At 39.6% G+C, this 16,498-nt stretch overlaps 1 protein-coding gene across 4 annotated transcripts in view; it reads left to right on the plus strand.

Annotated features, from left to right (window-relative positions):
* Positions 1–16,498, plus strand: part of acsl6 (acyl-CoA synthetase long chain family member 6) — a 37,415-nt gene that overhangs the window by 11,951 nt on the left and 8,966 nt on the right. For 3 of the 4 annotated variants that reach the window (XM_034098733.2, XM_034098736.2, XM_034098734.2), the window contains 10 exons: positions 2,358–2,578; positions 3,473–3,587; positions 4,407–4,471; positions 5,655–5,756; positions 7,108–7,207; positions 7,841–8,019; positions 9,767–9,799; positions 10,762–10,813; positions 12,723–12,796; positions 12,933–13,010. In XM_034098733.2, coding sequence (XP_033954624.1) covers positions 2,358–2,578; positions 3,473–3,587; positions 4,407–4,471; positions 5,655–5,756; positions 7,108–7,207; positions 7,841–8,019; positions 9,767–9,799; positions 10,762–10,813; positions 12,723–12,796; positions 12,933–13,010 — 1,019 coding nt within the window. Of the gene's footprint in view, positions 1–2,357; positions 2,579–3,472; positions 3,588–4,406; positions 4,472–5,654; positions 5,757–5,962; positions 6,178–7,107; positions 7,208–7,840; positions 8,020–9,766; positions 9,800–10,761; positions 10,814–12,722; positions 12,797–12,932; positions 13,011–16,498 lie in introns of those variants that run through there. The other variant, XM_071205547.1, reaches the window with a different exon arrangement.

Below are 16,498 nucleotides of genomic sequence, written 5' to 3' on the forward strand. Positions count from 1 at the left end.
TCGACTCCCCTCCTCGAGACTTAGTCCCGCCCACAGGAGATGCGAGCGGAGGACCGAGGAGGGGAACCGAGGAGAGAGGAGAGGAAGCAGCAGACGTTTAAAGAAATGAGAACTCCTCTCCTCTGAGCGGTCATATTAAAGCGACGTCCGTTCATTATTACGTGGCAACAGCTGCATCAGCTGTCGAGTGTTTTGTCATATTTTATAATCTCTGTTAGATCAGCTGAACATTGTTCCCCCACATATTTACCTTGAATTAATTGAGAGTGCGGTATAATGAGACAATAACAGGCTACAGATGCGGACACACACACACAAATATATTTATATAAATATATGCAATTTAAAGTATGAGAGCACTCTCATAATAACGTAACACAATCAGAGACTGGATATATCCCCCCCCCTCTCTCTGGTCGCTGAAATGGGGAATTGAAATTACGGGCCAAAAGTTGTATTTGCAAGTATTAAAAGTAAGCAGAGGACACCAAACCAACTAAGACCTGTCTGTCCGCCGCATCTGCGCACACACTGTACCACACACACACCTACACACTGTACAGGACACACCTACACACTGTACCACACACACACACACACACACACACACACACACACACACACACACACACACACACACACACACACACACACACACACACACTGTAACACACACACCTACAGCTCCTAAAGCATAATCAGGCTACAGCCGTTGTGTATTTTATTATGTGAAGCACTAAATGGTTTTAGAAAAATATCGACTCTTTGTTTGTATATATCTACTAAACTAAAGCAAATAAAGAGAGTAGGTCTGTTATACTGAGTGATATTTATTTTACACACTGCTCTGCTTTCTGCAGGGCCTCACAGCTGTTCTCACTGTAAACATCGCGTTGCGATGAGAGCAGTTTCTAAAATAATATCCAGGGGATGCATGCAGAGCTGTCATTGGCTGAGATAAGTCCGGCCGTGCGTCACGCCTCCACCGTTCCCGGAAATGCATCCGCGGAGGAGCCGTGGAGGAACCATCAGTGTATCCTCGGTTATAGCTCCTCCAGAGAGCCTCCTCGACGCTCGATCCTCGGTCCTCGGTGTGCATTTAGAGAAATGAGACGTCCTTCAAAATGGCGCGCTGAAATTCATTTCCGGGTCACTACCGGAGGACCGAGGAGTCGAGGAGTCGAGGAGGGGAAATTTGAGTATTGAGAAGCCTCTAGAGTATTTGCAGACAGGAAGTGATTCTGATTGGCTGTGAGCTGCAGCAGTGCCTCGATGCCATTGGTTCAGGCAGGTGGGGCTGTCTCTGACTCATTTCCCACGGGAGGGAAGGAAACCCTCTAGTCAGCTCTGCAGACAGCCTCGCCCTCAGATAGATAATTCATCTCACAACATGTGTGTGTGTGTGTGTGTGTGTGTGTGTGTGTGTGTGTGTGTGTGTGTGTGTGTGTGTGTGTGTGTGTGTGTGTGTGTGTGTGTGTGTGTGTGTGTGTGTGTGTGTGTGTGTGTGTGTGTGTGTGTGTGTGTGTGTGTGTGTGTGATGAGCACTGTGCCTGTCGTGTGTGTGTATTCTATCTGCTTTTTAGTCCCACCACTTCTCAGTGCTGTAGGCTACTGTATTCTGAGCTGCTTTTACAGTAAGAGCAATAATGCGGGGGAAGGCCTCCCATTCACCCTTTTTGAAGAGTAAATGATGTGTTTAAGGTCACAGGATCCGGGTGGATGAGCGTGGAGGTCAAACGCATAAAACACTGTTATTAGACAAGACAAGCTCAAAGTAAAACACTCCTGAGAAAACTATCGGAAGGTCAATTTGCATCTGGATCACATATCTCTTCTTTGGACCTCCGTAATGAAACATGCTGACAACAAACTATCGTGATTGCATGTTAAAGTTTACTACTGTAGTAAAGATATGCAGGTCAGACATATTGGAGGCTGGTAAAACTGTCATAGTTATGTATATTTTCAGCTTGCCAACCTTAAATTATTCAGAAATCAGACACCGGAAAGACAATGATTGCGTAGGATTTCTATTTTTCAACAGCCTTGGTTGACACACCTCAAAGCCATTATTTGGATACCTCCCCTGACACACCTTATTTAGCTTAATATCTTTTTTTAGATCATACCATGAAGCATAAAAAGCGACAATTGAAAGTCTAATTATCCCACCAACTATTGATTTCACACATAGTCTAATCAGAATACAATTGTATTTCAAACACACATATAATATGTTTGCCAGTGTCTGAAGTTAGTATTCAGAGTCACTCTCGTAATATGGCTACTACTGCAACACAAATAGTGGCTAAATGTTTACAGAAATGATAAGTCAAAGAATTTCCTGTGTCCCGCAGAGCTGAGTTCCACCCTGATGGAGAAGATGCAGGCCCAGGAGATAATGAGCGGCCTGAGGATACCGGAGATAGCCGAGCTGGGACAGTTCTTCAGCACTCTGCCGACCTCCACGCTGGTGGGCATCGGCGCTCTGACCGCCGTGCTGGCCTACTGGTTGGCTACCAGACCCCGCCCCATCAAGGCCCCCTGCAACCTGCAGCACCAGTCTGAGGAGGTGCCGGTAAGATGGAGCACAAATATATTCATAGATGCATGCATAAGTAAGTATATTAGGGTCATATGCACAAATGCTGACGACATGCATGAAAGTTTCACACTCATCTGCATGCAAGTGGATCATTCGCACCTCACTTCTTGTTCTCTTACTATCCTTTTTTTGCTCTCAAATAAACATCCTGGCTTTACTGAAGTTCAACACAACTGATATTTCACATATATACATTTTTGTTTGAGAGATTTTGATAATAAAATGGATTACTTTGCATTGGATGGCTCAATACAAAAAAAAATTTAGAAAGTAGGGAGTAGGACAATTTCACACATCAGTTTTGATCAGCAGGCCACATGCTAGTGGTTATTCTGCAAATTGTAGACACACACACACACACACACACACACACACACACACACACACACACACACACACACACACACACACACACACACACACACACACACACACACACACACACACACCCACAGTGGGATTTCTATTTGATCAGGTGTGTCTGGCAGCATGTGTTGGAAATTAGAAACTCCTTTGAAATGTTTTTAGACTGTGAGGTGTTTTTTTCTTGGTAACCTGACTTTGTGTGTCTGACAGCACACACATGCAGGCAGAGAGAAACGAAAACACACTTATGAGACACGGGAATTTATATGAAGCAACTTTGTCTGCACCGATTTGTAAGGTGACAAAAGAGATCATTCGGAGTTTAAGGAACACTATTTTCTTCTTACTCTCCCTTAGGGTTTTGTAAACGTGGCCTCTATGATAGAGAATTTGATATTTTTGGGATTTCCTGGGTACATTTAGCTTTTTTTTTTGACAGTGTTCTGTGAAGATTTATGGGGTCATACTGTCTCTTTGTTTCTCTCTCTCTGGTTACGGCAGCATGAAAATGGAGGTCGCAGGTCCATGATGGGCGACAGCTCCAAGCTGCTTACTCATTACCATGACGACGCCAGGACCATGTACGAAGTCTTCCAGAGAGGCCTCCACATATCTGGTGTGTAGGATGGGGGGAAATAAGCACTCAACTGTGTTGTGTGATAAAACCCAAAGTCATGACTCTGATGCTGGAGGTAAAATGAATCCTCTGGTTGCTGGTTGCCAAGGTGATGCCCATCGTTGCTAAGGGTAACAGCGCCAGGGCTCACAACCAGGGAGTATCAAGTGACCAAGTGACTGACTCCCAGTGCAGGGATATTCCTTCCTATTTGAGGTTGTAAAATAGTCACCGACTGAATTGAATGGTTAGTTACTAAAGCTAGAGCACATTTCAGAAGTATAAGTAAAGCATTTGCTTACCGAGCACGTTACTACAAATTAAGTTTTTCAGTCCTGGCTTTTTAGTGGCTATATTCTCCACTGAGTTCACAAGCTATTTGCTAAAGTATGACTGTCAGCTGTTTGGTGTTAATGAGGTAGAGTACAGTGCCATTATAAAAGTTTTTGGGTGAAAACTACACCATGAGAGCATTTAAAGTAAACAAAAACAATAAAGTTGTGGGCAAACAGCTCAAAAATAGACTGATACTCAAATTAAGCTTCATAAGGCCAGAAGAAGCTACAGATTTTGTTCATAGTTTTCTGTATGTTTTTCAATACAAGGGCTACATGGTTTGTCTTCAGGACTTTAGGATCGATCATACCTTTTCAGTCTGACTAGGGAGTGAACACACACACCAACAATAAGTAACATTGGTTTTGTGGCTCTGTGGTTTGGTAATACCTATTGAAATGAATTGCTTTGTTTAGAAAAAAGTTAACATCATACAAACCTTATAATTCGGACCCCCCTTTGATTTCACTGTGTGTTCAACAGGTGATGGACCTTGTTTAGGCTCGCGGCTCCCTAACCAGCCTTACAAATGGATATCCTACAAAGAGGTTAGTGCAATTTGAACAATGACAGGTGCAATGAGGAGTGAGGTAAATTCAAAAAAGAGATTTCCAGGTTGCCTTTTTATAGTGGTAATTAAGCTGAATATAGTGTAGGTTACTGTTTTTAAATTGTATGTGCAATCATAATGTCTTTCCTATTGGTAAAACCACAGCATTTTCTATAAAATCCTACTGTATCTATCATCATCAGCTTTGTAATGACATTTGATGAGCTATCCTCCGGCCATCCATCCATTTAAGTAACTATGTAATTCGACACTTGGTGGAGTTTGCAACCTGAGTAGCACAGAGGCTTTGTTGCACCAAATCTGCCTAGCAACTAAGCATAGCACCACCATGATTGTCCAATGAAGAACTGCAGTCTGCACCAACCACCCTAAATACATGTTGTAGTGTGGGTTTATAGGAAGTAAGTGATGTTATTAGAAAAAGTTAAAACCTGTCAGTTTATCAGATTATTAACTTGAATCACTGGCTTCACAATGGTATCATGAAACATTGGCTTCTTACCAAAACTAGATTCAAGCAAATACTAGCAAACACAAGGCTGAAATAGTGAATGTCATGGAAATTTGGAAATGGTTTAAGGGGAGTTTCATTTTGAAATCCTCCCAGTAAAGCAATGCCAAAGTCAATATGAGAAGTAGCCTAAATTACACAACCGTCAGTTTTATTGATGTGACTTAACAAGGCAGTTGTGGGTGGAAGTTGTGTTTCTGTTCAATTCATTACATTATAATTTCCAGAAAAGTCAGACAAGTCTAGGTTGTAAAAAAATATGCCTGGGCACATTCTTGTTTTGCATCTTCATTTGTTGCCCTAACACAATAACATACAACCTGTCTTTCACAATAACTGAGGAATTAGATTTGTTCAGAAATGTTATTTTGTTTTTTAGCTGAAGCATGACATAAAATAAACCCCATGCTGAGGTCAATACTAACCAAATGTATTTCCCTTTTTTACAAAATCATTCATTTGGAAACATGATTAAATATAGCCAAACAAAGACCAAAGCCCAAATGCTAGGGAGAATTCCTCTTACCCAAGAAATTGAAAAGCTATAAAAAAGTTATAAAAAGTGTTCATGAAGACTGAAAGACAGGCTCAGCATTTGTTTTGTGCCACTTGGTCTAATCAGCGGATGTTCTGCCTTCCCTCTTTATAGGTGACGGCCCGCGCTGAGTATCTGGGTTCAGGCCTCCTGCACCAGGGCTGTCAGCCTGACCCAAACCAGTTCATAGGAGTGTTTGCCCAGAACAGACCAGAGGTGACTCTCAGTTTTTGTCTAGATACCAGTCTGTCTCTGTCTCTCTCTATCCATTCAATGCATTCTCACAATCTCTCTGCTTCACTGTGTCAATTATTGGCTCCGAAACCATTTTACAGATGGTTTCAATCACACAAGCCGCTAACCCAAACAAACACACACTCAAAAACACTTCTGTTATCAATCAATCAATCAATGTTTATTTATATAGCCCAATATCACAAATGTTACATTTGTCTCAGTGGTCTTCACAGTTTGTTCAGTATGACAAAACGACACCCTCTGTCCTTAGACCCTCACATCGTACAAGGAAAAACTTCCGGAGAAAACCCACAGTTTAAGGGGAACATGGGAGAAACCTCAGGGAGAGCAACAGAGGAGGGATCCCTCTCCCAGGACGGACAGACGTGCAATAGATGCCGTGTGTAAATTGAAAAGATAATACATTTACAACATAGGTAGACCAAATGTTTGGAAATGCATGTGTCTGTAATAAGAAGATGAATCCACGAGGATGTCAGCAATCTTGTGGGAGCCTTCAGGGAAGTAGTATGGTGAGAGTCTGGCAGGACCGCAGAGACAGGTTCAGCCACGACTCGAAGTCCAGGACTCAGATCCAGTGCTCAGGATAGAGGATCCAGGACACACGACCACAGCAACAGGATTAGCCTCGACTCAGGATCCCGGTGTATATATGGACACAAAAAAGAGATTTGGGGGAAGCTGGGTTAATTGGAACATGAGAGTACACAGGTACAAACAGAAAGACGGAGTAAGGTGCCCCCCCCAACAGTCCAAGCCTATAGCAGCTAAACTAACGTGTCTACATACATGCAGTCCCTTAGGATATGTTGAGGGAAAGGGGTAGCAAGTAAGAAGTAAGGAACACAACGTGTCTACGTACATGCACTCCTTTAGGATAGGTTGAGGGAAAAGGGTAGCAAGTAAGAAGTAGGAAACAGAGGTGGAGAGGCACACGCAGGGAGAAAGGTCCCCACTGGAACCTGAATTGGTTAGAGGTAAGGAGTGGGTCTGTGGCTACGTTCCACACTCCCGGGCCGGGCTAGGCCAACCTGTTACCCTCTAATAGAACCTCGAGAGGTCAGAGAGGGGAAAGGTTTTGGATAAAGTTTTAAATATAAGATCTAAGTTTTTAGGATTTAAGCGAAAGAGTAAGAACTAATATCTTCCGAGGAGATCGTTTTTTACTAATTAGCCTTTTATGTCTTGAAAAGGTTTTGAGACTATAAAGATGTCACATAAATAAGTAAGTGAAAGTTTTTTGCTGATATCTCACAGGTGAATGAACTCTAACTCCTGACCTTTGACCCCGGTTTATGTGTGATTTTAGTGGATCATCTCAGAGCTAGCATGCTATACCTACTCCATGGTGGTGGTTCCCCTTTATGACACACTGGGCCCAGACGCCATACGGTTCATCATTAACACGGGTAAGTACACACACAATAAAACTACTCATATGAAGGCTAGCTGGCAGCCATGCACACAGGATCTTTAACATGTCTTTTAGCCTTGTTCAGTTTTGAGTTTTCGATATCACAAACAGTCTTAATAAGATAAGTACTTTATTGATTCCAATTTCAAAGTCTCCAAAAGACTATAAATAAACAATTCAAAAGGTAAACATCTCAAATAGAAATAAAATAGCATTACAAAATATACATGTTGAAATACAAATGTACAGTAAACTAAATAAAAAGCAGGATGTCAAAACGCTATGTTGTCAAAATTAGATAAGAAGGTCTCAGACCTTATTTAATTAATATTAAATTGAATATAAATGTAAAATGTACAGTGTGAAGAGGTCTTTGCATTGCTGGATTATGGTTTCAAAAATAAATAAAAGGAATGATCTGAAGACTGCAAAAACAGACAAGTCAGGCTGCTGAGTTATTAACCTTACATAAAGTTCTTATTTGATTTGTGCTGAACTGACCACACATTTTCGCTGAACACCAAATCAACATCTGTGTCTTTTTTTCTTGTTTGTTACTTTTTTATTTATTTTTCCGCTGATATTCACACCAGGGTGCACGTGCGCTTGTGTGCTTGTGTCATTTCAGCTGACATCTCAACGGTCATCTGTGACAAAGTAGATAAAGCTCAGGTGCTTCTGGAAAACGTGGAGCGTAAGGAGACTCCGGGCCTGCGAAGAATCATCCTGATGGATGAATTTGACTCCGCCCTCATTGAACACGGAAAGAGCTGCGGCGTCCACGTGCAGGCCATGCAGGAAGTCGAGGTATGACACGTACAGTAGGACCAGCACAGTTTAATGGTACCTTCACTTGACTGATATTTAAGTGTTTTAACCTAGCATATTCTGATGCAACTTTCCATCCTTTAGTGTTAATCAGATATATATATATATATATATATATATATATGTTTCCTGCACTCTAGCTTCATTTAAGCATAACACAATATGTCATTTTTATCTTCAATCTATGTCATTATTATGTATCGGCATCACTCATTTTGTGTCCGTCACGGAACAGGCTTCAAACAAACAAAATCTGGGCAAACATTTACTTGTGCAAACTTAGATAGACATATAATGTTGTCCTACACACATTAACACATTTAAGGTTAAATCGTTTTTTAGGATTTATATGTCTTGTCTAGAAAATGGTAAACGTGTCTGTTGATTGTAAAGTGTTATATATTTACAGGGACTGTTGCAAAACCGAAGTAACTCATAAACATCAGGGTTAAAATGGAGAAGATTTTTACCTAAAAATATAGTGGGAGTGTGTAGAGGCCGGATTTGAGTGTGGCCTATATTTCATCTGAAATATAAAGGTATAATGAAGCAATGCTTTTTTTTTTCTTTTTTTTTGTAAAAATCCAGAATCTCAATGGAACACAAGCTTCAACAGCCAGTCAAAACAAACTGATGTTGAGATTTGATCAGCATAAGATACAAAAAAAAGTTGTTTATCTCTACAGTTAGTCTCTCGTTCTACAGAATCTGAAAACTGGGGATTTCACATGCACAGTATCATAAACAACAACTCCTAAAAGTTACTGTTACGGCCTGGCTCATAGGCTGCAACAAAGATGGGAGACCAGACAAGTTAAGTGTAACAAAAGCATATGTATTTACAATACCACAAAAACCAAAGGTCTTCAAAGAAACCTAATAAATGTGGAAGTCAGTTATCAGTAATGATTGCATGCATGGGTTTGTGAAAATGTGAAAATGTGCAGAAACAAAGACGCGTGTCCAACAGAAGAGTGAGAGGGCAGTATGGGTTGGTGTTGGCCTTTTATGTCGACGGCCCAGGTGTGGCTCATCATGTTGATCACCTGAAACACAAACAAGAGCCAGCAAGCAGAACACAAAGGCAGAGACCCCTAGTGGAGTGGAGGGGGTCGTAACAGTTACAAAACAATAAACATGGGTTGTTATGCGACTATGCCTTATGTGGATTCATTTATAATAATTTGACTGCAGTTTTCATTCCTGTAACTGTGAGTGCTTGGAGAGCACAATCACGACAAATATGCAGGCGAAAGTGTTCAAACAGCTAACAGCAGTCACAAAGACAAGCATAAAATACATGCAAATGTTTTTCTTTTTTTCTTTCCTGCCAACAATCACATAGACAAAGAGTGAGCGAAGAAAAACACTTTGGCATGCTTTCAATTCTCAGGAAGCTTGGCATACATAACCATCATTTCTCTGTGATGATTAACTTTAAATGAACTGTGCCAGTGTGGTAGACACCCAGCTCTTCTGGTTTACCAGGTGACTTAAAAGAAATGAGGGCACTTATTGTCAATCCTGCTGAATAACAGGGAAATCAGTATTAAGAGGAAAAAAGCTGAGGGTCTCAAGAGATAGCTTTCTGAACATGTTGCTTTCTATCGACATGTGGTCCATAAAGTAACCTTAAAGAAACGGCTGATCACATATTTTAATGTCATGTATGCATCAAAAGTGTACTCTTGATGTTTATTTGTTTCCTGTTGTTTTTTTCTTACAGGCTTTGGGCAGAGAGCATCACAGAAAACCTATAGTAAGTACAAATGAAAGATTCCACTGTAGAGAAAGATGAATTATATGACATTTTACAAATCCTACTTGCATGGCATAGCACTGTTGCTTTTTGACAGTTTTACATTTATTTGTTCCCAACAGAAATATCTCAACAACTAATCAATTAAATACCATCATGTCTTCTACAGACATTCATGTTATCCAGAAGATGAATTGTACTCTGTGTTTAATGCAAATCAGGACTTTGTTAGCATGCTAACATGCTACATTGAGATTGGTGAACATTAGACATCATACCTTCACACTAGCTTGTTCGGATTGTATTTATGAGCATTAGCATTTAGCCCAAAACACAGCTGAGCCTAAGTTAAGCCTTACAAAGCCGCTAGCAAGGCCGCACACTCTTAGATTGTTTTGACTTTTAAACAAACATAAGTCACCATTCTTTGTGTAAAACCTTAACTTGGTTTACAACACATTGCTTTTTGGAGCCTGTAAAGTGATTATAGCAATAATTTCAACATCCTCTTATAAATAAATAGAATATGCTGTTTATTCGCTGTTATTACCAAAATAAAAACATGTAAGACATTTAAATCATGTAATGTAAATTGTAACTTACATTTTGCTGGCTCAACAGTGACAATTCAGCCAAGACGCTTGCTGCTGGGTATTAGCCAGCTTAGCAAGTATTACTCTCTGTTTAAACATCACAGAGAGACATACTTTAAATAGTGAGCACACTAATTGAACTAAAGAAACAGCTTTGACAGTGTTTCTGGCAACACAGCACATACAGTACAACATACAGTTGGTATGATGGCAGAGAAAGGGGCCAGAGTAGATGTCTATGAATACAGTTCGTGCAAACATGTGAAAAATTGAATGATATTTATTCTAAAAGTGAAAGAAGTAGAAGTTAATTTGATGTTATGTTAGAATGAAATGTCATGTCTGACCAACACCATTTTGTCTCCTCAGCCACCAGCGCCAGATGACCTGTCCATCGTGTGTTTCACCAGTGGAACCACAGGTAATCTTTCAAGTTTTAAAGGCTTATTGTCATAACTTATACAAAACTATGGTGTAGTTATGTAATGTGAACTTAGATCACAGGTTCCTCAACAATGCAATACAATAATAAAAAAAAAACAACAACAATACAAATAAGGGGGTGGGGGTATTCCTGTAGATCCCCATGCAAAAATATCCCATACTGCACCAACACAATGTGCCCCAATATAATTAGTCAACACCCACACCAAGGTTTCCCTTGCCAGCGTGACTCCAAGCAATGTTTTTCACTTAATTACTGCATTTGTTTGCAAAGAGATTATTATGCCGTTCCTTAAAGTCCAGTCAAACATTAGTGTGCTCTCTGATTCATAATCATATATGCTCTTGTGCTTGATGGTTATCTAAGTGTTTGTAATGTGATCATTCAGGTGTAATTCAGAGTTGTCAAAGATGTGTTTGCATAGGAAACTGCAGAGCTGGAGAAGTCAGACTTGTGGACAGGTCACCAATGAATTCTCTGTTATTTGGTGCTGTCATTGAATATATGTATCACTTTTTGACATATAATATGCACTTATTGCTATTTGGAAAAATACAAAAAAAATGTAAATAATGTTTGATGTGGCAAAAATCTGTCTAAAATAGAGTATATGGTTTTTCTGTGTAATGTAATTTCACATTTTCAGCTGGGAAGCTATCTTATTGTTAAGATTATGATCATTTTTAGATAAAAGCGGCACAAATGCTATTCTTGAAGGGGAGACAGGAAGACAAGCATTTACTCTAAATGAATCTAGTTTCTTTGCAGCAGCAGAGTGACCTTTTGCCCGCTTTTCATTACATAAATGGCCGGATTACGCGGCATGTCGTCTAATTACAAAGGGCAGCACATACTTTTAAGTAAGGAAGTATGAATGAGTTTTGGGAGGTCTTATCTCTCAACCAACACACATGAGTCAAAAAGCAGGTCACTTGAGGACACACTGGTGTCAGTTTACAAGTTGAATCAGCTGCAGCTCCAGGCTCACACTCTGCCATCTGCTGGCTTTCAGAGAGTCATGCAGCCACTCCACACATGACTCCATTTCTCGAGAATTCCCTCCCTCTGTGTTGCAACATGTAGACAGCTCTGAGCCTGTAACCCTCATCTTTTAAAGCTGCAGGAATCAGACGATGACACTGGAAAGAGGAACACTTTTTATTGCTTCACATACACCACTTTGTGTGGAAAGGACTAAGCAATGCAAAGACATGACATTACCCTGGAAGACATTTTTTATTATTCGTTCTCTGTTTTTGGAATTGCCAAAAAACTCAAGAATGACATATGATTCAGGGTTTTTCCATTTAATGTGGAAAGAAAGGTTTATAGAAGTTGCATAATAGAGTTCTAATTTTAAAGTTGAGGCCCATTGCTTCAAAACACATTCTGGTCATTTTAGAAATGTACCCATTCGAACATGCATTTATTTATATCTTGAAGAAAATGAATGTATGGAGATGCAATATATTTCCAAATGTGGTTAAATCAGTAATTAGTTTTTAAATTCAAAGTGAGGTATATTTTGAAAGGTACTTTTTTCAACAGATACACTTCAGTGAACAGGTCACACGTGCGGTTGTTCATCAGGTTTTAAAGTGGGCAAACACTTCAACATTTCTTTGGAATCTATTTAATTTGAATGATATTATATGTTTCCACATGGTCTGTCAGTCAGAAGCCCTCAGTATGTCTTCCCTTAATTATTCCATTATGATTGTACACTTCTACGAATATATAAGTGGAAGTAAAATCCAGGTCAATCCCTTGGAAACACAGCTTTGTCTGATTCATGTCTGATTCATTGAATGACTTTATGATCTTGGAGCAGATTGGGAGAATTTCACTTCATTCATTTCTGCATTTCTTTTGTCTGCCTTCACAGGAAACCCAAAGGGAGTCATGCTTACCCATGGGAACGTGGTGGCAGATTTCTCAGGCTTCCTCAGAGTAACAGATGTAAGTGACCATGTCTTCTTTTGTCCTGTTCCCTGGACTTTTTATTGCTAATTTTTGCTTGGTTATGTATCAGTCTGGTTTAACTGTATGTGTTTTATAGGTAACTTAATTGTTTCATTCCTTTGGTTTCCTGCAGAAAGTCATTAGTCCAAACCAAGATGATTGCCTAATTTCCTTCCTGCCACTGGCTCACATGTTCGAGAGGCTCATTGAGGTAAATAAGCTCCACTGGGATATTTGCCCACAGGAATGAGATAGTTATGTGTCAGGGCAGGATGTCAGGAATGTGGGGGCAGAGGAAGGATCTGTGTTGACTTGGAGGTGGGTGTTAATTTGAGATCGTTTGTGTGGGAAGCAGAAAGCAAGGAAGGGAGGGGTTGTGTTTTCCCTTTCCCTCTCCTTTCCTTAAGTTTCGTTTTCCTACTCTGAGGATGAATGCCATTTCTGGCTTTTACCGTCACTGGGGTGCATGTTGCATCATGTACAACATTGCACATGCACATGCCAATACACACACAATAAACCACGTTATTGACAAGGCAATTCAAAGGGCTTTACAAAAACATTAAAAGCATTAAGACCTAGTGTAAAATAAACTCATTATATATTAAAAAAATAAATAATTATAAAAGTCAAGAAAATGCCAATCATAACAAGAATAAAGAATTAAATTAAATAAAAAATATTGAAAAAAAGAATAAAAGTTACAGTGTAGTGTAAGACATGAATAGTTCTTTGATTTTTAATAAAAGGCAGCAATACACATTTTAATTAATTAATTAAAAAGAAGTGAGAGTTGCAGCAGACCTGCAGTTTTCTGGAAGCTTGCTCCAGATATATGGAGTTTAAAAACTGCCCTCTATGTATCCGTAAAATCTGTTTACCCGCAGTTAGCAAGTAATCAGATTCTTATCTATTTTACCGCACACATTTTTTTAACCAAAGCTGGCATATTTAAGTGTTTTTGCAGGATCATTTGGACTGACTTGACCCACAGTAATGAGAGCAAAAAAACAACTCAATGTTTGTGTTTGAGTCAGAAAGGGACTAAAAGTTGAAAGTTCCTCCATTTATTAAGCCTTGTTGTCATGCACATGAAACCAGGGTAGCCTTTTCCTTAGAAATGATTAACTGAATAATTGAATTTGTTCTTTAAAACCACAACATTTAAAACTGCATTTCAAAACGAAACAATAAGGAATTGCAGGAAGACAAAATGTGTCCTTCATTGGTGGACAATTGTTCCTCTGGGATACACTGTAACACACACATGCAGAGTGATCTAACACTTTAGATTCTAGACATCAAAGAAATAAACAATCTGTGAAGGTTGCTTGCTTTGCATTATTTAAGGGAACTTTTGTGTTTGTGTCCGCTTAGTGATTCTTCAAACGAAGGCTCACAATGGCAACAGCAATAATCACTCACATTAAAGCCCACATGGAACACCAGAGCTGCCACGTGCAGCCATTATAGCTCTTCCTGTTTTGTTTTTCTTATTATCATACCCAGGTGCATTGGTAGTTTGGTAGAGCATGTGTCATACACTTTTTAAAGTTTGTTCGTCAGTGGTCAGGGTTTTACAAACAGAGGTGAATATATGGATTAAAATGTTTCGCCTTAAGCAAAACTGGTCAGTTTTTCATTTACTGTGAGGTTATTGATTTCACATCAGATGTGTTTATCTACATTTGGGCTAAGCATTAACAGCAAAAAGAACCGTTACTCTACAGACAAAGTGGCAGCAAGTTGAATTTGTTTTTCACTTCGAATCTGGGAAGCCAAAATATTATATAAATCAATAAACAATTGAATGAAGTTGTGCTAAGATTGCATTTCTGTCTCTTTAAATTAGTCCTATCGAAACGTTTTAAAATTCTGAAGGTTATCGTAAGTGGACCAGCAAGTATATGTACATACAGTATATATGTGTCTATGTGATGTGGGCGCCATGTATGTCTCTCACATCAAAGTAGGTTGCATCAGGTTAAACCGGCCTGGTTTGTTTGCCTTGGATCAGTTTTCAGCGGCATGAGACTCAGACACAGGAAACCACCTAAGTTCCTCAGATAGCAGCACATCAGATCACACAATTGAAGCAAACTTTATGCTCACACACACAATCACATGCAAACTTACAATTCTGATTCCAGTGGTGTTGCGAGGCAAAGCAGAGGGGAAACCTTCCGCTTTGCTGTGTGCTCAGATGGCACTTTGCACATTCCTGTTGAGAAGGGTGCCATGTAAATAAAGTTTTACTTACTTACTTATGGCCTCAGAAACAGGAAGTGTCAAGTATGGTGCATTTTTTTACAGACGCTTCACAACAAAAGGACTTGTGCTGAGTTAGGCTTTATTCTGAGGAAGTGACACAGTCTGCATATGATCAGTAAAAGGCTCAGTGAGGCCTACTGAACATACAGTACATTAGTTTTCTTTTTAAATATGTTTTGTATTCTCTTTTGTCAGGTCGTCCATCAAATAGTTGCAAGGAAATGTGAACAATCAGTTTTTTATTACATTACATTTAGCTGATGCTTTTATCCTCAAATTATTTGAGGCCAAATATCATATTTAGACTTTTTTTACATAGAATTGCAACGCAATACATGATTGTCACTAAAAGCCTTGTCTCTACATAACAATAAAATATAAAAAATAATTGATTAATTAATTTGAATAAAAATTCAAGTTAGTAGCTATTATAGGCATACAAAGACAGAAATGTATAATTCTTTCTTTAATAGAAATGTTTCTTCTGCCCATAAAGTGTCCAAACCAGGCTTGTCTGGATAAGCACATTTTTAAAACATAATCATTGTCCATGCCGGTTTCAGTTGGATTATTTGTCACAGTTGCTCCGATCAGATCGGTCTCCTCCATTTTGTAGATTATTTACGTCTTTTGAATCCACATAAACACATCGGCAAAATCCGGCTCACTTTGATCCAAATGAATTAATCCTTAGTCCAATAACCATCACTCCAATAGTGCTCCTTAATTACACTTTCATCGTCCTTTAACAAAATACTTCACATTCATCCAGTTCGTGACAGTAGTTGTAGCATTTTTGCTACTTTTAAACTTTAATTACCCCCCCCCCCCCCTTGTGTGTGTGTGTGTGTGTGTGTGTGTGTGTGTGTGTGTGTGTGTGTGTGTGTGTGTGTGTGTGTGTGTGTGTGTGTGTGTGTGTGTGTGTGTGTGTGTGTGTGTGTGTGTGTGTGTGTGTGTGTGTGTGTGTGTGTGTGTGTGTGTGTGTGTGTGTGTGTGTGTGTGTGTGTGTGTGTGTGTGTGTGTGTGTGTGTGTGTGTGTGTGTGTGTGTGTGTGTGTGTGTGGAGTCATTTGGGGGGGATCTTGGGAGAAAAGGTTGGGAACCCCTGTGCCTACCCCTAGTTTTCTTGGTTGTTTGATTTGTTGGTTGTATATTTGGGTCCACCACTGATCTTCCCTTCCCTGGGATTTAGGATTTTGAGGTAGAAAGGAGTTAAAGTAGGCATGCCATTCACTCATGATGATGATTACTGCATAATGAGTCACTTCCGCTGCTGTGAACTGACATTTCCTCTTAGTGCTTTGTTGCAAAAACAAGCAGCAAGTTCAACTCGGCTCTTTTCAGTTCACTTTAGAAACCAAAAAGAAGTTGAAGTCACTCTGCTCAAACATTTGAAATAATACGTAGAAAGCAATGGTAGGAATTAACA

Source organism: Pseudochaenichthys georgianus, chromosome 14 (genome assembly GCF_902827115.2).
Source record: "Pseudochaenichthys georgianus chromosome 14, fPseGeo1.2, whole genome shotgun sequence".
Taxonomy (NCBI): domain Eukaryota; kingdom Metazoa; phylum Chordata; class Actinopteri; order Perciformes; family Channichthyidae; genus Pseudochaenichthys; species Pseudochaenichthys georgianus.